The sequence below is a fragment of the Mobula birostris genome, chromosome 23 (genome assembly GCF_030028105.1).
Source record: "Mobula birostris isolate sMobBir1 chromosome 23, sMobBir1.hap1, whole genome shotgun sequence".
Lineage (NCBI taxonomy): Eukaryota > Metazoa > Chordata > Chondrichthyes > Myliobatiformes > Myliobatidae > Mobula > Mobula birostris.
In genome coordinates, this window is record NC_092392.1 from 16,755,664 (window position 1) to 16,778,539 (window position 22,876).

Below are 22,876 nucleotides of genomic sequence, written 5' to 3' on the forward strand. Positions count from 1 at the left end.
ACTGAAAAGATAAGTGGTCTTCAAAGGCATTGCTGCGAACTGGAGGCGGGTCAGAATGTGACGCATTGATTGCATCTTCATAACGCTCAAGCAAAAGCATGCTGAGCACCACACAAGCTTCAACACAAGCCCACAGCAAGAATGAGAGCAGTGTAAGCTAAACTGCTAATGGAAAAAACTCATGTAAACTTGGGGGAAGAGTGCACAGACATGGAGAAGGCTCGTGTAAAAGCTGCACTGAGTGCACTCAAGGAGTGTGAAGCTGAGGCTGCCTTAGAGGCAAAGGTATGTGAAGCAGCAGCTGACTTAGTGGTGGTTGTCGCTGGTGGTTAATTGAGCACCTAGTGTAGAACTATATAAGTAGATTTTCTCATAAAGGGTGTGGCGACCAGCTACATGAGATAAAGACGAGCACTACACAGGTGTTACAAAATGCAGTGCTTGCTTCAATTCAAATTAGCAAGGATTGTGCTGGACAGCCTGCAAGAGTCACTACGCTTCTGGCACTAAAATAGTATGCCCACAGTCACTAATCCTAACCGTGTGTCTATAGACCATTAGTGCAAGCCCTCTAATGTGACATGGTTGCTCAAAAAGATAAAATCAAAGCAGTAGACCAAGATAGGAACCAGCTTCCTGTTGTGCTTCACACCAAGTCGTTTCCCAGTCCTTCGCCTGAACTTGCACCCTCATTCAAACCCAAAGAACGAATAACCCTCATTTAAGGAACAAATTGAAAATTCCCATGAGTCACCCCATTTGGAAACACATGGGTGTTCACCTCTCAATGAGCTGAACAGTGCACCAAGTGCAACGGTGGCTCACCTTTTGATAAAAGCTACCACAGAACTAAAGCCTGGTTTATACTTCTGCGTCAACGTGTCACCGTAAGGTCTGCGTCGCTGCAAAGCCGACGCGGAACCCTACGCGAGAGCCTGCATTGCTGCGATGCGCACCTCTCCCAAAATGTAACCGCGTGTCGCGGCAACGCAGAACGCAACAGCTGTGATTGGTCCGCATGGTAGCATTGCATTTCATCCTACGCTGCAATAGGTTCTCATTGGGCGACTGAAGGGCAGGGAAGGAACTCTGGCTGCAATGCTTTCCATAAAGCTTTACAGACCTTCGAAATTATGGAGGACACATTTCGCTTTTACGAAAAAAGACGCTCGCGTCTTGTTTACCCCGAGAAACGACCATGACCATGACCATGAAGCCTTGTGCAGGCAGATGAGTGCGCATGCGTAACGTGCGCGAATTGCAGAGCAATGCAGACAAACGAACAAGTATAAATGCTCACAACACGCGCAGGCCACTTGCGTAGGTTATGGTGTCCAGGTAACGCAGAAGTATAAACCAGGCTTAACTGCACAGCCCTCGTGGCTGCATCAGGCTGTGATGGTAGATTACCATTGGACAATAGTTTGAGTAACATGCTGAGTCTGGCCAGAGAAGCCCTGAGCCAGTCAGTCCGAATGTGAACAAGATATTCATCAGCATTATGATGAAGAATCTGGGGAGGGTAGCAAGGAGAGCTGGAGAAGCAGTAACAATATATTGCAAAACATGAATGGATATACGGTGCAACAAGCACCAGTGGTCTTCAGGAAACTGAGCCAAAAGCTTACCTATATCTCAGAAGAATTAGACCCAGGTACAACTGTAATTTGAGGGCCAGCATCTTGGGCTACTAGTTCCAGTACACCTGCAGCAGAGCACGGCAGCGAGTTATCTGAGCATCCATCAGATGTTGCTATTTCCCCGGACACTGATGTTCTGGAACATCAGAAGTTCTAGGAGGCAGAACTGGTCGATTTGTTGTAGTGTCAGTGGGAGGGTAGGTCTGCTCACCCCTGCCAAATCTCACTGACTGCAACCATATTCCCAACAACAAGCGGCACAAGGTCGTTCACATCTTAACAGCGATATTACTCTTCTACTGACGTTCTCCTGTTGCATGACAGAGACACTGTCCATGCACGTAAGTTATGTGAACAGTGGCCGGCATGATGCACTTTGTACTCATCGACTGGACCTGGGTTGGTTCACAGTGGGTCAAGTCTGCCTGTGCCTCATAATGGATACTCATAAGTCCACCGTCAGCACCTTGAAGATTAACGTCTTGGAAAATGGGTGTCATTTTCAGACCATTTGAGAGTAGTATATTTCTGAAAGAGAAGATGGTGGGAGTAACCAAAGACAGCCTTCGCAGTGGTTGTAAGCATCCTCAGTGTAGAGTAACTGAATCAGCGAAGGCATGGGTATGCAAAGGAAGTGCAGTGCATCACAAAGCAGAATCCTCTGCCAATCCAAATTTACCTTAATGAACTCTCTCTTTCTTGACTCTGAGGCGCTGCAGCAAGTTGGAGGGTATATTAAGAGAGCACAACTCACTTCAGAAGTACCTCACCCAATTGTCATTCTGGGTGAGCACCTTGTCACTGGTCTGCTCATCAGACATTGCCATGAGCAAATAAAGATGTCATCAAGGACAATATTTCAAAGTGAGGACAGTTAAAGTTCAAATAAAATTTATTATCAGAGTACATGCACGTCACCACATACAACCCCGTGATTCTTTATCTGCGGGCATAATTCACAAATTTGTAGAGCAGTAACTAAACAGGATCTGTAAACTAAACAGGATCTGTAAACTGTAAACATCAGGAGCTGTAAACTGTGCAAATACAGATAAATAAATAGCAATAAATAACAAGCATGAAATAACAAGATAAGAATCCTTAAATGATTGTAGTTATCCTTTTTTGTTGAAGAGCCTGATGAATGAGGGGTAGTAACTGTTCTTAATTTAATTTGTTCACTTACGGCATGTAGACATTGCCAGCTAAGCCAGCATTTATTGCCCATCCCTAGTTGCCCTTGAGAAATTGGTGATGAGCAGCCTTCTTGAACCGCTGCAGTCCCTGAGGTGTAGGTATACCTATAGTGTTGTTAGGGAGGGAATTCCATAATTTTGACCCAGTGACAATGAAGGAACGGTGATATGTTTCCAAGTCAGGATGCTGAGTTACTTGGAGCAAGATTTCCAAGTGGTGGTGTTCCCAGTTGTCTGCTGTTCTCGTACTTCTAGATGGTAGTGGTTGTGGGTCTGGAAGGTGCTGCCTTAGGAACTTTGGTGTGTTGTTGCAGTGCATCTTGTAGATAGTACATACCGCTGCAACTGTTTGTTGATGGAGGAATTGGATGCTCGTGGAAGGGGTACCAGTCAAGTGGGCTGCCTTGTACTGATGGTATCGAGCTTCTTGTGTGTTGATAGAGCTGCACTCATCCAGGTGAGTGGCAAGTATTCCATTATACTCTTGACCTGAGCCTTGTAGATGGTGGACAGGCTTTGGGGAGTCAGGAAGTGAGTTGCACGTCGCAGGATTCCTAGTCTTTGAAACTGTTCTGGTAGCCATGGTGTTTATATAGTTGGACAGTTCAGTTTCCTGTCAATGGTAACCCCCAGAATGTTGATAGTAGGGGATTCAGTGATGGTGATGTCACTGAATGTTAGGGGACGATGGTTAGAGCCTCTCTTGTTGGAGATTGTCATTGCCTGGCCTGAATGTTACTTGCCACTTGTCAGCCCAAGCCTTAATATTGTCCATGTCCTGCTGTATTTGAGTGTGAACTGCTTCACTATCTGAGGAGTCGCAAATGGTGCAGTATATTGTGTAGTCATTTGGCAAACATCCCTACTTCTGACCTTATGGAAGGAAGGTCATTGATGAAGCAGCTGAAGATGATTGGTCCTAGGACGCTTTCCTGAGGACCTCCTGCAGTGATGTCCTGTGGATGAGATGATTGACTTCCAACCACCACAACCACCTTCCTTTGTGTCAGGTATGATTCCAACCAGCGGAGGGAATCTTGGATCTGGTGGTGAGAGTCTTGAGGCACTCATACCTTCTACCTGATGGTAGTAGTGAGAAAAGGGTACGGTGGGGATCTTTGATGGATGCTACTTTTCTACGGCAGTGTTTCACGTAGGTTTGCTCAATGGTTGGGAGGGTTTTACCTGTGAGGTACAGGGCAGAATCCACTACCTTTTGTAGGATTTTCTGTTCAAAGGCATTGGTGTTTCCATACCAGGTTGTAATGCAGCCAGTCAGCACACTTTCCACCACACATCTATAGAAGTTTGCCAAGGTTTTTGATGTAATGCTGAATCTCTGCCAACTCCTGAGGAAGTAGAGGTGCTGTTGTGCTTTCTTTGCAATAATATTTATATGATGGCTCCAAGACAGGTCCTCTGAGATGGTGACAACCAGGAATTTAAAGTTACTGATCTCCCTACCTCTGATCCTCCGATGATTACTGGCTGGTGGACCTCTGGTTTCCCTCTCCTGAAGACTACTATCAGATTCTTGGTCTTATTGACCTTGAGTGAGAGGACCTTGTTAATACACCACTCAGCCAAATTTTCAATGGCTCTCCTGTGCAATAAGACTGTTTCAAGACTAGTCTCTGAGACTGCCCATTCTTTTGTCAAAGATGTAATGAAATAATCATTTGACTTTTTGTTTCAGTGGTTAAAGTTTGACGTCATGGATGTCAGGCGGGGAGTGTTCTGCCTCTAGAGGCGTGTTCATTTTGTATGCAGTTTGTTTTGTACAAATATCACTTCCTGCTGGTAAACTGTTTTCACATCACTTCCTGAATGGGCTAATTCGGATTTCTAAAGTTGTTGATGAAAATTGTTTTTACCGTAATTAAATATAGATAAAATTTTAGTTGTGGCTTTAAATAAACTTGAATAATTTTTGTAATTATTTGTCACTGCTTTGAGTTTGCAGTTCCTATTTTCTTTCACTGGGTATCATAAATCAGAATTCTTTATAGTTTTTATGTAATGGCCAGAAAGGGAGAAGGGGTGCTAGGAATGTGGTCTTGGAGCCAAGGGGACTGCACCTCAAAAAAAAGTTTGGGAACCACTGGAATACAGAAGTATATGGTAGAAGGAATTAAAAGTTACTGACATAGGGGTACATAGACTATTTTCTAAGAGGAGCAAATTCAGAAATCAGAGATGCAAAGGGATTGGGAGTTCTTGTACATGATTCCCTAAAGGTTAACTTGCTGTTCGATTTGTTGATAAGGAAGGTAAATACAATGTTAGCATTAATTTTGAGGGGACTGGAATATAAAATCAGGATACGAAGTAATGCTGTGGTTTTATATGGCATTGGTCAGACTACATTTGGAGTGTTGTTGGAGTCTTTATTCACACAGCAGATCTTCAAGAGAGAGTCCCAAGATAATTTGGTTTCCTTATGACACGATGTTTTCAAAGATAATAAATGATTAACAACAGTTTCAATTGATATCATCACCTATTTTAGCATTTTGAATATAGTCAGGTAAATTTACAGAATTAGATATTTACAATGGCAGCACTTCCCAACTTTAAATATTCAAGGCAACACTTTCAATATGCTGGATGAAATGAAAAATGAAAAAATGAAGGAAAAAAATCCTGAAAGTGTTGCTAACAGCGTACTGAAAGTGTTGCTTTGATCACAACATCTGCAGATTATTTTGTGTTTTAAATATTCAGTACAGTGGATGCAAGTTAATTGGGTCATCAGTTAATCGGGCAGCTGCTTATTTGGGACAACTCTTAAAGAACAAAAAAAAACTAATTGAGAAAATAGCTGGGAGTCCTTTCAATTATTTGGGACTCTGTGCTACTTAATGGAACAGGAGACTCTTTCCGAACAGTTTCCAACTAGCATTAAGTCACGTGCATTTGTGTAGTTTCTAGCAGCCATTCCATGCTTGTCTGATAAGATGGCAACGAGTTTAGTTGCAGCAGCTTCTGTGGGGTCAACAAAAGGTGCTACTGTCGTATTTAAATATACTTTTAGTGATCTCAAGATCCTGCTGCACATTAAGAACAAAATACTGCAGGTCTACCCCATCAGAAAGTTGCTGACTGGTGGAGAAAATGAAGAAGCTACGCAATGTGCTGCTGCCTGAGTTGAAGGAGGCCTACAGTCAAATAGCGAGTGACTGTCTTGTGATCGCAAGATCCTTTTAGGCATTGTTATTGTGCTATGCTGCAGGTTTGCTTCACCGATTTATTGGTGGAGAGCAGGGATGGATGGCAGGGGAGCTGACTAGGCTTCAACCCACGATGTTGCCGGTTTAATTTGCATGGTTGTATTTAACTGATATCCTATTTGTGCTAGCCATCTTGTATGTGCAGGAGCTAGACCTCAAGCCGCAGCGTTGCCTGTTAATAACTCCCAGAAGAGAGGCGTCAGAGCTGGTGCACTCTACCAAGGGTGATGTGCCTCCCACCCCCCCACCCCCACCCCCATGGATGAATTCCTCTGTCATAACTATTAGAGCTAACAGTTTTATAGTACTGTAGAGATAATGGTTGTGCTCTGATTTGTTCTGTATTTCATTTAAATACGCAAATTGTTACTTGGTTAAATGGTAGTTTGTCTTTTTTATACCTTTTCAACTATTTCCATGAAACTTTGGCTAATGGGGCAGCTGCTTAATTGGGCCAAAATATACTGGTCGTGATGTGTCCCAATTGACTGGAATCCACTGTATATTGAAAAAATGGAGAGGGCAATGAAAGCCATGAAAAGTTCACTTGGCTGAAGGTTGACTTGGTTGACTCATTTGTCCGAGAATGAAACCTGACTGTTGATGAATGCCTTAATGAAACACATTTTTCTCCAAAGGCTATTTGGTAATGTCTCTGGTCAGTGGTGCAGTGGTGAAATAGTAAATTTTGTAAGTACTGTTGAATATTCCAGCATTCATTTTCTAGTCAAAGGCTTGGCATTTCTGCTTTTCTAATGCTTAGTTATAGAATTGGGACAGAAAGAATAATTTCTGTTTGATTCCCAATGTTTACAGTAAAAAAAACATATTTGGATTTAAGCGATTGTGGATTTAGGGTTTGGTTTGACACCCAATGATTGCTACTTTTGGTAGCTTAGTTTTCAAATTTCTGTTGGCTTTCTGGGACCAAAATAGTAAAAATAAATACATGCCGTAGGTTTGAAATGAAGTTTTGGTACTAGATTTCTTGAAGCCACACCTTATTGTAAGAGGAATTTGAGCCTGGAGGGGAAAAAGAGAAAACTGCGTAAATTGGTGCAATATGTGGAGTTGATACATTCTTGGAGTGAGTATATATTTAGGAACAATGAAAAAGTAATGCACCATGGGCAGTGAATTCCATTGACTATGAATACAGCCCAAAAAGTGGCAAATAATTTCCTATTAAATCAAGCAGATTAATATGCTATAAGAATGTGGGAAGGTGGAAGTAGATTTCTGCCCCAAAGTTCTGGCTTAAGCTCAACATAGTTTAATGTCATTTTCTCTGCACAGGTGTAAAGGAGAGCAAAATAATTGTTACTCTGGATCCGATGCAGCTCAAATAAACCAATAAGATACACTTAAAAAAAATTAAAATATACAAGATAGTTGAAATACATTGTATGTCCATAAAATAATATTAGGGATAGGAGTGTTTGTACAAAAAGGTGACTCTGACAGGAAATGTGATGACGAGGGGTATAGTGTTTGAGGAAAATGACTTTTGTGGCTCTTGTGGTCCTGATGTTGCATAGCCTCTTCTCAGTGACAGTGGGACAAACCGTCCATGAGCAGGGTGTGTGAGATCATTCTTGATGTTACTGGCCCTTTTTCAGCACCCTTCTCTCTATCTGTCTGTCTTTATATGTATATATGTATGTATGTCCCTTATCACAGGTACACTAGTGCTGAGTTGCTTTGGGCAGTTTTGGCTACCCATTGTTGAGCTTTCCTGTCCATGCAGTGATGCAGCATGATAGCATGCCCACTACTGCCTGTAGAAGGATGTGAGTATAGATCTGCATAGTCCAGCTCTCTTCAGCCTCCACAGAAAGTAGAGGCGTTGATGAGTTTTCCTGATTGTGTCGGAGGTGTTCTGTGATCGTGAGAGGTTGTGCAAGATGAGCACGCCCAGGAGTTTGAAGCTGCCCTCAGCTTCTACTTGTGTGCTGGTGATGTAGAGGGATATAAGTAAAACATGATAGGATTTTTGCAGTTTTCCCCCCAATTTAGTGATCACTGGTACTTCAGCACTGATCACTTCTCAGCAACGAATGTGGACTGTTTGTTTATTTCTCTAGATTCTGCCTGACCTGCTGATTTCCTCCAGTATTTTGTGTGGATTGCACTGGATTTTGAACATCTGAGAATCTGATCGTTATTATTACTACCCTAATGTTTAATAAAGTCACTAAGGTATTTCCTTTGGGAATATTTATATAACAGATCCCTGGGCACCTAAATATGATTGGCAGAAGACTGTTAAATAATTGTTCTTGCATCAATGATAAATAGCAGATGTGTTTCCTTCTGTGATTAACTGCCTCTACATCACAGTTTGTTGCCTCTGAGTAAATTTGGCCCTAAAACTACTTTTGATCTTGTAGGATTCTATAGGATTCTTCAAGTTGAATGATATTAAAAGGTGAAAGAAACAATTTTGAATTTCAATTGCAAGAATAGAAAACTGGTCAGTAGAATAATAAGTCATCAAACTTGTCAGATGATAGTTTATATCACCTTGTTGTGGAGGACTTCAGCTGTGATGCAAGATGGCCAGTAAAATGAATGGCTGATACACAAGTACCTTGGTCTAAGTAATGTAAAGGTAATCTTTAAAATCCATCAGAAGGCTAATCACATGGTCAATAATCATTGACCCTAAATGAGATGTTCTATTATGCTGTTTTATTATGCTCCTATCCAAGTAGTTTAATATTGCATTCAGTGAAGAACTATTACTGCAGAGACCAGACTTTTGGCCAGTGGTTCTGCCAGTACAAACAAGCAAATCTACATTTTATGCTTGAGGTCGGAATGGCCCAGAGCACATGGTTCCTTAAGTATTTACTGTTGTGGTTTTCAGTGCAACAAGCAGAGCAGTCTGAGCTGAATTGGACTGTTCTGTCTTAGATCTGATAAGACTGAAGTAGCACGTAAATTTGGGACTAGAATCGTAACATCTTTAGTGGTTGAATACTTAACATTTGAGGGCGATTGGGTTGATGAGGAGGTGTGAGGGCTGGTGGGGAAAAGAAGACTTAAGTAGTTTATCCTCAAATTCAGAAGGATAAAATTGAAATTCACTACATGTGGTGAAACAAAATTAGACACAAATTACTAAATGGTTCAAGTAGTATCTGTGGAAAGAGGAACAAATTAATGTTTAATGATAAGATGTTGAATCTACTCTATGCACGAATGTCTGATTGCTTGGTTGGTATTTACGTTATTTGATTTGTTTTATCAGAAGGTTAAGTCTGATGTCATTTTGCCTTTTTGCATGTAATCTTCAAAGAATTTTACATCTTCGGCTTTTTAATATTGGCAAGATTATAAATTTTGTGGAAAGAAATATTTAGGCCTTGAAGAGGAGTTATTTACCTTAAACTTCTATTGGAATGCAAAATGGCTGATTTTTTCCCCCGGGGCTGTTCAGTTTATTGTTATGATGTCATGAGCATAAATGCTTATTTTTACACTTGTATTTGTCTTAATTGATCAATTCTTAAAAAATAAAGCATTGTGGTTATAATCAATTTGAAGTCTTGAAGCAGCATACTGTAATTCTCACTTACGAAGTAAACATTTCTATCTTCTGAGTTTTAGAATGTGGCAGAAGTTAAAATATATTTTAAAAGGGGGATTTTCCCCTAAGTGTCTAGAAGCAGTATATTCACACTTGAGTGCAACAGGAGAAATGCTCAGATGGTATTATTTTAATTTAATTTTCAGGATTAAATTTATACCATAAATTTTGTAGGATATAATTGAGTGTACTTAAATTTAAAATCTGTCTTGCCTATCCAGAATTCCCTTAGTATTGCAGAGTTAATTAATCTGTAATATGAATTACTGCACATCTATTGCTTGCTTCAGCTTGTGCAGTTCGCCCAGATATGGCCAAGATATTGAATTAATATCTGACATTGAACAAGTCCCCAAGAACTTTTTTATATTCTATCCATAATAGTTTATGGATGCTAAATTTTATGCTCACTCTAGTGAAAGATCTGAAGGGAATGAATAATCTTATTTCAAAATGAGGATTATGGCATTAAGTGGTAGATTTGGAACTAATACTTTTAAACTTTGACACTATAATCTAGCTGTGCTATCTAACAGCAAACATTTTATATGAAATCCATTGACTTTTTAAGTAAGTGTTTAATTTATATTCCAATGTTTCTAGCTCTTAAATTGCTGGATCACTTTGATCTAAATTTATTCTTGGACTGTAATCTGCAATTTACGGTGAGCAAAAATTGAATCTTCAAGATATTGTAAGCTTTTAAGTTATTAGAGCTATTCAAAGGCATTGAGGTAGTTTAGTACTTTCAAAAGATGAATTTGACCATATTTAATGCTGAAGACGCCTTTTCATTTATGGCAACATGCTCAAATTGCTGGAGGAACTCGGTAGGCCAGGTAGCATCTATGGAAATGAATAAACAGTTCATCATTTCAGGTCAGGGCCCTTCATTAACACAATTAAATATGCCTTTCCTCACCCACTTCCCATTCTATTTACTTGTTGAAGTCCTGGGGAATGGTTGCACGTAATGAGCTTTTTATAAATCGCTTTCTATCAATCACATTTTGTAATGACTGTTCATGGTATTGTTATTTGGCAGTAAGATCACACCACTGTGTCCAATCCATCTTTGCTAGTGCATACAGATTTCAGTGAAGAAACCTGCAAATACATATGATCTTTCAAATGGTATTGATTTAGTCATAGTGGCTTGTGAGTTAAATCTAATCTGGAGGATGCTTAGTGTTTCCCACAATTTGAAGGTTTCGAGAAACACGGCAGAATTCTGCTGTTGGGTTCTACTTTTACTGGTGCTTTTCTGTATTTGTACTCAGCTACACTTTGGATGTAATCACTTTTGGAAGATTCTTAATACAGAAAACTAATATAAAACCTATTCTAGATAGGATGTTATTGGCTCTTTGTGTAGCTTGCCTTTAATGGAATGCATTGTTTAGTGGAGCTGTTTGAAATAACTTCCAGTTGTGCTATTTTTAGAGCTTAAATGTTTTGGAATTAGCTGTTCAGGGTCTTGAGTCAGATCGCTTTTTGAAGCTAGGTTGCAATTGTCAAGAACCTAATCATTTAAAATAAAAATCATTGATATGGTTAACAGACGTGGCTGAGTAATATTTGAGAAATTGTAGGAAAACTACCAAATATGGGCAATGGGGATTTCAATTTTGACACTTTGAGTGGTTTTCAAGATTTTTGGGTTTGAAATATTCAAGAACTTGTGTTTATTGTTGTGACGCAGTTCAAAGATTTTGTTCAACAGAGTGAATAATCCAGCAAAGATAACATTATAGAACACAAAGGATTAAAAATGTAATCTATTCCAAGCAGTAATTTATTTCATGTTTTGTTCTGCCACAATGTAAGAATTTTGTGGTTACCAGAGTCTAATTTGCTTTTTTTTCCCCAAAGTGCAAATGTTCCTCTCCTTGCCTCGCCAATATGACCATTTTATAAAAAAGTTTTGATCCATTAGTATCGTTACCATCCAGGGCGTGCCCTTGGAAGAGCCTCGAGCTAATGTTGCAGCTGTATAAAACTGGTCAGACAACACTTGAAATTTTCTGTTCAGTTCTGCTCGCCTCATCATCGGAAAGATGTGCACAATTTAGAAAGGGTGCAGAGGAGAGTTACTAGTGTGCTGCCCGGATTAGAGGGAGTGCCCTATGAGGATAGTTTGAGCTAGGGCTTTTCATTTTGGAATGAAGGAGGATGAAAGTTGATTTGTTAGAGGTGTACCAGCTGATAAAAGGCATAGGTTGAGTGGATAGCCAGAGACGTTTTCCAAGGGTGGAAATGGCTAATATGCGGAGACATCGTTTTAAGGTGATTGGAGGAAAGTATTGGGGGGGGGGGTGTCAGAGGTTAGTTGTTTACACAAAGTGGTGGGTGTGTGGAACATGCTGCCAGAGGTGGTGGTGGTAGAGATGGATGTATTGGGCACATTTAAGAGGCTCTTGGATAGAAAAATGGAGGGCTATGTAGGTGGGAAGGGTTAGATTGATCTCAGGATAGGTTAAAGGTTCAACACAACATTGTGAGCTGAAGGACCTGCACTGTGCCGTTTGTTCTCTGTTAATAGTGTCAAGAAGGAACAACTTCTTCCCCTCCTGTTATCAGATTTCTGATGGTCCATGAATTGATACCTCGTTATGCCTTTTTTTGCACTGTTTATTTATTTTGTATTAATGGTGACTTTGCATTTCTGCAAAATATCAAATTCAAATTTCTTGCACTATAAGACAGTGATAATAAACCTGATTTTGAAGCAGTTTGTCATATTTGGCAGTAGAGCCAGATCACAGTTGTATCCAATCCATCTTTGCTTGTATGTGTGGATACTTTGCTGGAAAACAATGCAAAAGGAAATGAGTGAAAATCTTGGTTAGTTCCTTTGTTCCCTCATTGAAGTGGGACTAATTATTTGCTGTATTGTCTGTCTTAGTAATTTGTTGTACAAAAAAATGGGGAATTTGAGTTTTGTGAGGAGAAGGCGAAGGCAATTTGAGAAGGATTGGTTAGAAAATTGTCAAAATATTTCACTGATGCTATAGTAAAATACAATTAGAACAATGCCATCCATGGTCACTGCAGGAAATGTTTGAGTTTGAAACTGGAAACTAACTGAATGCTCGGCTTGGTGGATGGTGATCCGGGTTTGCTAAGGACAAGTTCCATTCTTTAGTGTGTTCTGTACTGAATTAGGGCTGTATATTCAGGTTGTGGTTCAGTGTATGTCCAATGGGATATTTGCCTTGTCAAGGTTTTTTGAGTAATGGAAGGTAATTGGTGGTTGTTATCTTTTTTCAGGCTGTTGCTATTGATTGGACTAAAATATTGCAGTGTTTTGTGAATTAATACTTATGGAGACCATGAAAATTACACTAATTAATATAAATGCATTAAGAAGAGTTTTTTCATGAAAGGGAATAGTTCATGCATGTTGCTGCCAAACATTTGTTTCCAGTTATTGTGTTAGCATCAGTTCAAAAATAAATGAACAATGAATATTCCTGAAATGAGTGGGCATAGTGGCACCTCTCAGTCAATCTATTCCACTTTTAAACATAGTACCCAGTTGGAGTAAAATTACAGAGACTATGCACAAGGTTTTGGCCATTTTAAGTTTGACTATTTAGGTGGTTTGTTATCCTCAAAAGTACAAACGTTTGTAGATCTCCCTGGCACATTCCAGGTTTAAATGAATTGGTATACAGGTCCATTAAAGTGATTTATTTTTAGTTATTAAACTGCTTCTTGCACATGAGTTTTAGTAGAAATGTCAGTCTCCACTAAATTTTTCAGCCTTCAATTCTCTTTTTGCTATATTTAGCCAGATAGTAATAGAATCAAAATGTTGCATGTGCACTGACAATCTAAATAAAGACATAATATGTTAACAATACTAAGATTGCAAATTTGGTGATAAGGGGAACAATTGATCATTTATGTCAGATTAGATTGATTTTGTAGGCTGTGAATATAATGGGCAGAGAGTGCTTTTTTTCAATCTTTTTAAGGGACAATACATGTGATATTCAGGTCTCCAACTGGCCAATAACTGCATTTTATAAAGGAAGTCGTCATCTTGCCATGCAACTTCCAAGGTTTAAAAAAATTGTGTTCATTAAGGTAGCAGGTGTGGAAAATCATTGAACGCTTTCTTGATTTAGTGCTGGTAGTTAGTTCTGGTCTAAATCTACCAAGGGAGAGAATAGTCTAATCCAGATATAGGAAGTTTTCTTTTTCAATATTTTTATTAATTTCTATGTAGAAGAATACACGAAGATATATATATTATAAAGTCAAAAAAAGATAAAATAATACCAAATACATTATATTTGAGTCACACTTGCAATCTCATTACCCTGTATTCATGTAAATTAAATTAAATCATAATATTGAAATGTGATAATTTTATTATACAAAAAAAATCTAAACCCACTACCAAGATTGGAGCTGTTTGGTAAAGGAAGAAAAAAGGAAAAAAAAAGTCCTTATCATATAGTGAAATATGTTATTAGGCAACATCTGTACTTTAAAGAATTGAAACTGAGTGGGGGGAGGGGGAATCAAAATTTAAGTCTCAAGTGCAAAGAAAAAATATACCATCTGGATCCTTAGTGCAGAATTCTGCTGGAAGTTTTAATTTAAGGCATCATCTGTGATATAAATTATATCCGTAATATTTATTATGGTTTGTCACACCAGGAAATGTCTCTTTTGTTTTGCATCAAGTCTCTGTAGTTGAGTGATGTTTATGCAGTTCCCCTCTTCTATAAAGGTTTCCACAGCTGCTTCAGTTAAGCCGATTGCCAGCTTGTATCAATGTAAGACCATTTTTTTTCAAGGTACACTGTTCCCATTTTTCATATTTCATAATCAATATCTGATTAGAATGGCAAAGCCTCCATTTTTAAGGGCACTTCGGAATTCACTATTTTGTCAAATTTATATTTGGCAACCTAGTTTAACCATAATATCTTTTGCTTTCTGACAAACTTCTTTAACCCACAGCACCCTCCCCATTTCCCCACCACCAGCTTCAGACTTTAATTGCTGTTTTTAAAAAAAGGTATAATTTTGTATTACATTCTAATTATAGCTTAACGGATTTGTTCACTTCTGTGCATTTGACTCAGTCTTATGTGAATTTATGTAACAGCTTTCAGCATGCATCAAGTTGGAAGAATAGAATTGTCAAAACAAAAATTTATTTTAAACTTTTGGTCATTTAATATTTCCTCACCATGTTCCTGCAAAATTGTATCTCTTTGGTTTCCTGCGCAGGCAGTTCTGCTATAACACATTTCCATAAAGCAGGTTGTTTATAAAGTTATAAATTTGGGCTGAATTAGTGATAGCGTTATTTTGTTCAGGAACAAGCAAACCACTGCAGTTACTTTGGAAATTGACGAATGCAAAAAAAAGTCTTCCTTTGGGGAGTGGAAATAGTGGTTTATGTGTCTCTGTAGCAGTTGCAATTGTCTCTTAACACAGGCTGCAAGTTTCACCATAGGAGGCCATTGGAAATTGACAAGCAATCGCTTTTGTTGATACCTTTCTTAATTAAGCTATGTAACAGTACTAACGTAGGCAGCAGTAATGAAATAAACTTGTGGCTGTTTCAGGTACCTTTGCTTCTGAGAAATTTGCAGTGGAAAAATACAAAGTTTGTAACTTCCCTGTATGTTTTAACTGTAGGAAAATTATGTTGGCGGGTGGTTAATGCTCCTGTGTAGCCAATTTTTGTAATGTACTCAGATCGTTTTAAGTAAATGTACATTAATTTTATCCTAGAAATTTACTGAAAATTTAAGAAAAGGTTAACACTGGAAATATTAATATTAACTGTTTCCTTCTGCTCTTGACCAATTTGTGTATTTCTGCACTCAATATTCTTTATCTTTAATTTCTCAAAATCTCTGCACAACATATAAGGCCTTATAGGCAAACATAAAACAACCAAGGCTTTTCATTTTGAAATGTAAAAAGTTTAGGAATACTAGGTTGTTCAGAATGAACCCAGTTAAAATCTTAAGCAGAAGAGATTTCTGCCGATGCTCAAAATGTAGAGCAGCAACACACAAAAAGCTGCAGGAACTCAGCAGGTCAGGCTGCATCTGTGGAGAGGAATAAGCAGTTGACATTTTGGACAAAGACCTTTCAGGCCATCTAAAATCTGCTTCCTCAAGGAGAATAAATAAAATTAGACTTTAATGAAAGTGCTTTGAAACAGCCAGTGTTTAGTTCTTGATATAGGTGTTCCGAATTAAAGCAAGCAAGATGTGGAAGATGATATAATAAAGGAAATAATTAAGGGAAAAATTGCCTGTGTATTTGAGGGAGGAAGCAGTTTGATAAACTAGTTTTTGTGACTGGCTAGGCATGATTAGCAGTAGTTTTGTTAGTTTTCTATAAAATGGAGTTGGGAAAAAATATTCAGATTACAGTATATAAAATAATTGCATTACCAAGGCTTAAACAAGAGAAAATCTGCAGATGCTGGAAATCCAAGCAACACACCCTAAATGCTGGAGGAACTCAGCAGTGTTGAAACGTCGACTGTACTTTTTTCCTTTAGATGCTGGCTGGCCTGTTGAGATCCTCCAGCAATTTGTGTGTGTTGCATTATCAAGGCTGTTAGCACAATGAAAGATTGAACCTAATGCTTCCTGGGTATGCGAAATACTTTTTAAAAATATTATGAAATGGGAATAAGTGCAGTAAAAGAAGTTTGCTTGTTGTTCTCATTACTTTCCATTGAGGATGTAGGTGTAATTGGTTGGATACAATAATTAATCTGATATTGTTCTCTCTCCGTTTCAAGACAAGGGACAGATCACTGTTCCCTCTAAGCTGTACAGGTGTGCGGCTGCACAGGAACTGAAATGCTCCTGCACACACAACCTTCGTTGCCACGCAGCTGGAATTTTCTTGTATATAATGTTAATATAATTTTGAAGTTACATTGGTGAATATAATCCATAAATTTGCTAAATAATAAATGCTTCCCTCTGGTGCTCCTCACCCTTCCCTTTCTTTGATGGCTTTCTGTCCTCCACTATGATTCCCTCTTCTCCAGCACTTTATCTCTTTCACCAATTGACTTCCCAGCTCTTTACTGCATCCCTCCCCCTCTCCTGGTTTCATCTATCACCTACCACCTTGCACTTCTTCCTCCCCTTCCCCCCCCCCACCTTCTTTCTTTGATGTGATCTTTTTTCTCTGGCTCTAATGAAGGGTCTTAACCTGAAACATCGACTGTTTACTCTTCCATAGATGATGCCTGGCCTGCTGAGTTCCTGCAGCATTTTGTGCTTGAATTTCCAGCATCTGCAGATTGTTTTCTTATTTGGGATTTTAAAGTACTACACAGTTTTCAAGCCTTGTAAAAATTTCCTGCACAGAGCAATAGTTGGCCTGTGCGGCTGTTTATAAAAGAAAATTTTAGGCTAGATTAGATAATGAGGACACACAGTCCTCTTTTATTGTCATTTAGAAATGCATGCATTAAGAAATGATAGTGTTCCTCCAGAATGGTATCACAGAATCACAAGACAAATCAAGACTGAAAAACTGACAAAAACCACACAATTGTAACATATAGTTACAACGGTGCAAAGCAATATGTAATTTGATAAAGAACAGACCATGGGCACGGTAAAACAAAATCTCGAAGTCTCTCGAAAGCCCCATCGTCTCACGCGGTCGATAGAAGGAAAAAAAAATTCTCCCTGCCATGAACCTCCAGCGCCGCAAACTTGCCGATGCAGCACCCTGGAAGCACCCGACCACAGCTGACTCTTGAGTCCATCCAAAAACTTCGACCCTCCGACACCGAGCACCATCTCTGCCGAGCGCTTTGACCCCAGCCCCGGGAACAGGCAATAGGCAAAGCCGAGGATTTGGGGCCTTCCCCTCCGGAGATTCTCGATTGCACAGTTGTTGCGGCAGCGAAGCAGGCATTTCAGAAGTTTCTCCAGATGTTCCTCCGTGCTTCTCACGTCTGTCTCCATCAAATCAGGATTGTGCACAGCCCCTACTTAACAAATATGATATCATTTCGGAGCGGCCACGTGCACTGCGTTGCGCTGCCATCTTCTCCTCCCCGCCTTCTAGTAGGAACGTTGGACACTTAAGTTGTATTCAAATAGATTGCATTTTCTCTGGTGCATTATCTCAAAGGAATTTAAAACATAAGATTTTAAGACTCTTGTAATTACTGAGACGTACCAGGAGGTAGGATGTTCAATTCATGTGATTAGATTGTGAAACAGAAATAAGATTATTGCTAAATTTGCTTCTCAATGTTCAGAAGTGAAAACAAATCAGGGCACCAGGAGACCTTGGACATTAAAATACTTCCAGTTGGAATGCTGTATTTCCCTCAATTCAGCTGAATGGAAATCAATGCAACTTCTGTTCAGTATTGCATTGGAGTGTCACTTTGAACTTTTTAAGCTCAATATAAGTGATCTCTCTGCTGCGGTAGTTTGGGTAATGGAAATTTTCCTTGCAGAATTCACAATTCATTAGCAAAAACCTCGGATATGGAACAGAAACTTGTCCTTATGAAATTTAAGTTGGGGGAAAAAGATGTATTTTTTTTCAACTCACTTTTCTTGATGCTTGTACAGATGATGGGGCTTGATATTACAGAAATTTCTGAAACCTAGAATTATGAGAATACTTCCCTCATACCACACTCCTTATACTCCCATAGTGCAGAGGTCAACTGTATGATTGATTAAGATGAGATGCTGTAATTTTCTAACTGAAAAGAATACACCTGGAACTGCTGTATAGCGTACCATTACTAGGGCAAATAAAGTATACTCCTGCCTGTGTCTAGATTTCACTGGTGAAGTAACTTTATAAATGTGGGATTTGATATGTCCTTGTGTGTCCTAGGAAAATCAGTATTTTTCTGGTGAAACAGTAAATTTATTTTGTAATGAAAACTTATTTTGTGTACTCTCCCTCCAGCATTTGTGTCAGACAGCTTGGTTAGACATGGGTCAGGGTTGTAGTGGGTGGGGTAGGGGAGGACAGGAAGAGAGAGGAGTGTGACAGAAATTGTTTTACATAAACTACATTTGATTTTGTTTCCATTTGTTCACAGGTGCTGGTGAATCTGGCAAAAGCACCATTGTTAAACAAATGAAGTAAGTGCTTTTTTGGCTGGGCGCTAGATATCTGTGCGGAGGGGATGGTGGGTTATCCGATTTTTGTATTAAGAGATTATAAATTATTACACTTTTTTGTCTGCAGGATTATACATGAGGCTGGTTATTCAGAAGAAGAATGTAAGCAATATAAAGCTGTTGTGTACAGCAACACAATTCAGTCCATTATTGCCATCATTCGAGCAATGGGAAGATTGAAGATAGACTTCGGCGATTCTGCGAGAGCAGTAAGTGTAATGGCAAAATTTTAACTAATTTTATGGTCGCCCAAGGTCTAATCTTGCAAATGCTTTTCCAATGCAAATGAAAGATAAAATGTGGCCAAGCTTGAGTAATTTGAACTTGATAGTTCAATGAAACCGTCAATATAGTAGGAAGGATGAAGAAGATCCATTTGTTTCACGTCAGTGTCAATTCAAAATGTGTCCAATCAAATATGTGCATGGATTATGTGCAACCTTTCTTTCACTTGTGCTTCACATTCCATGCATCATCGCGGATTATCCATTTAATGAAAGGGAGACTAATTGTGTTTTTCATTTTTCATTTCAGAATCAAAATCAGGATCAGGTTTAATATCACTGGCATGTGTTGTTAAATTTTTTTTTGCAGCAGCTGCACTTAAAAATACATAACGAAAAAACTAAACTACAATACAAAGTATATATTAACATTTTTTAATAGGAGCAAAAAGAAAACTAGTAATGTAACGTACAAAGGTTCATTGTCCGTTCAGAAATCATTTGGCAGAGGGGACGAAGCATAGCGGTTAGCGTAATGCAATCCCAACATCTGCTGTAAGGAGTCTCAGCTTGTCCTCCCCATGGAATGCGTGGGATTACTCCAGTTTCTTCCCACTTTCCAAAGATGTACCACGTAGGTTAACTGTCCATTGTATATTGTCCCGTAGTTAGGGTTAAATTGTGGTTGTCAGGGGTTGCTGGGCATGCAGCTTGAAGGATTAGAAGGGCCTATTCTTTACTGTCTCTAAATAAATAAAAAATAAAGTGGTTCCTGAAATGTTGAGTGTGTGACTTTAGGCTCCTGTACCACCACCTTGATGGTAGCAGTGAGAAGAGGGCATGTCCTGGGTGATTGGGGTCTTTTAGAGACATCACCTTTTGAAGGTGTCCTTGATGCTTGTGGGGGCTAATGCCCATGATGAGTTTACAACATTCTGTAGTTTTTTTCTGATCCTATATAGTGGCCCCTCCATACCAGAAAGTGATACAACCAGTTAAAATGTCTTCTAATCCTACTCCTTTGGGATTATGAATTTTGCTTGTCCTTTACATGTAAAAATACTCCTGTAACTTGTTGGCTTTTAATACCCTGATTCAAGTTGCTGATGCCATTTCAGGTAAACTTCTTCATTTGCTCAAGTTGATAGATGGTGAGCAAATCCTACTCAAAATGATATGTCTCCTAGTCACCAGTTTTGCTAAAATTAGCGCGTTTATTTTGCCGTTCCGATGGAAACATCAATCCCTTGAAAAGGTTGCTGCAGTCAGAAACGCATCATAATAAAAATGCCATTTAAAATATTTAGTTTATAATATGGTTTCTTATTTATTTGCACTGGCACTGTCTTTAAATGTCAGCTGTTTCAAAAAATTTTGTTTTAATACAAGTCATACTTCTTTTGGCTAGAGTAACAATTCTTTTGAAGATTTATTTACTTTGAGTTATGGTCTGTCATTAAAATAATTTTATGTTAATGTTAATAAAAGTTGCCATTCTCATACTTGAACAAAGTATGGTCTAGTGCAGAAAAATGCACCAATTTAGCATGCTCTAGGCAAACATTAGGTCCTATTGTTTCTTTTTCATTAAGGATGTTTCTGAAATCAATTTTCATTCAAAATATCAACATTTTCTCTTAGGATGATGCTCGCCAGTTGTTTGTCTTGGCTGGTGCTGCAGAAGAAGGTTTTATGACAGTGGAACTTGCAGGCGTAATCAAAAGACTCTGGAAGGATAGTGGTGTTCAGGCATGTTTTAGTAGGTCCAGAGAATATCAACTGAATGACTCTGCTGCATAGTAAGTATGATACACTATGGCAATCCCAGAAAATAGGGAAACACCACTGCTTCAGCACTCTGAAGCAATTTTATACTATAAAATGAATGAGAATTTGTAGTTTTAAAAAAAAAATGACGTTCCAAATATTGTAGGTAATGTGGTGCCTCCAAACATTGCAAGCTTTTATATAGCAACTTGCAGCATTTTATCTGGGAAATGTCAGTTGGACGATTCAGGGCTAATCTAAAAAAGACTGATTTCAGTGGAAGTGAATCAGAGCTGTTAAATGGTAGCACATCTAACAATGTCATATTTCTAAATGACATTCAACAACTGGTGTGGAGATGTCCTTAGTAGCTACCAACTCAGGTTTGATGTGAGACTAACTACTTGAATACAGTGGCTTGCAGTTAATTTGGACACATCAGAATCAGTACATTTTGGCCTCATTAAGTGGCTACCCCAATTAGCGGACATTTCATTGAGATAGAAACATAGAGAACTGTCAGCACAATACATGCCCTTTGACCCACAGTGCTGTGCTGAACATGTACTAACTTTAGAAATTACCTAGGGTTACCCATAGCCCTCTTTTTCTATGCTCCATGTACCTATCCAAGAGTCTCTTAAAAGACCCTATTGTGTCTACAGTTTTAAAAATGTATAAAGTAGACAAACTGCTGTTTAACTGAATAATAAATTATGTATTTAAATGAAATGCAGTATTATTTAGAACACTACCAATACTACTGTAGAGCTATAAAACTGTTAGTTCTTAATAGTTATTGACAGAGGAATTTATCCAGTGTATGCTGCCATGTTCTTTGATTGACTGTAAGTGAACAAAATCAGTGCAGATAATGGACAGTAGTAAGGAGTTAGTTCTTGGGATGAGAAAAGGGGTAAATGCTTTCAAATGTTTTTTTTTTAATCAACTTAGCCTTAAGGATTTTACTATGAGTTCATGGAAATGTTGAAAAAGATTTGAGAATCACCATAGTGTTGATCACTTCTTTTGCTTTCAGTTATCTGAATGATTTAGATAGGGTTGCACAAGCAAGTTACATTCCAACTCAGCAAGATGTTTTGAGGACCAGAGTTAAAACAACAGGCATTGTGGAGACTCATTTCACGTTTAAGGACCTGCACTTTAAGTAAGTATTGTAATTCTTACAATTATTTTTGTTATAATTTAATCACGTCGCTGATCAAAACTTTTGTTTTGAAACTTGAAAATGAGCATAGAAAAGTTTAGCTTGCTATTTCACCAAAATATGGATTGTCCAGTAAATTGAATTGAGCAGTGTGTATTGTAGCTATGTGTGATGATAGTACTTTTGAGTCAACTTAACTTTGAATTCAGAATAAGATGCAATACAAAAACACTATCATGCAGTTCTAATTTAAAAGGCATTGTTTCTGAGTTTTAAGTTTTCATCATTATCACTTCGGCTATAAGCGTAAATTCTGTAGAACATAATTCAGTTATCTTACTGTAGCATAACTAGACTTTTTTTTTGTTTTGGCAAGAATTTTCTGCAGAAAATTTTGAATCATTTAAACAAGTTGCCAAAAACGTTCAAATAATACAATTGAGAAGTGGCTTGGAAAGGGCTTTGAACAGTATGGTATATTTCATGTCATGATTGTATCCATATGAAACGATTACAGTGAGATTGGGGCACTTTCCATTCTTTGGTCACTATTCAGTTGCTAGCAGTCATTGTTTAAAAAAAACATAACACTTCCTATGAAGTTCTAAATGTTGTCAGGCTGAATTGAAATACCAAAGTTTGGATAACCAAACTAACTCGTAGAATTCCCTATAATGCTTCAAATATAAATGCATTCTTAAAGGTGTAGGCTAATGTGTTGATTATTTGTACCTTCATATTTTGAGAACTTGAGGTAGTGAAGAGCCAACCAGCATAGGTAGGTCTGAGATTAGATTTCAGGAAGGAAAGCATTTTTCCTTCCCCAAAGGATGTAAATGAATCCGATAAATCAGATGGTATCAAGGATATTTTCCTTTTTATTTCATTTTTG

The 22,876-nt window shown here is 38.4% G+C and overlaps 1 protein-coding gene across 1 annotated transcript in view; it reads left to right on the plus strand.

The window, feature by feature from the left end:
• gnai1 (guanine nucleotide binding protein (G protein), alpha inhibiting activity polypeptide 1) overlaps positions 1 to 22,876 on the plus strand; it is a 41,342-nt gene that overhangs the window by 9,758 nt on the left and 8,708 nt on the right. The window contains exons 2-5 of the mRNA XM_072241627.1: positions 18,744 to 18,786; positions 18,893 to 19,034; positions 20,691 to 20,848; positions 21,856 to 21,984. Coding sequence (XP_072097728.1) covers positions 18,744 to 18,786; positions 18,893 to 19,034; positions 20,691 to 20,848; positions 21,856 to 21,984 — 472 coding nt within the window. The remainder of the gene's footprint in view (positions 1 to 18,743; positions 18,787 to 18,892; positions 19,035 to 20,690; positions 20,849 to 21,855; positions 21,985 to 22,876) is intronic.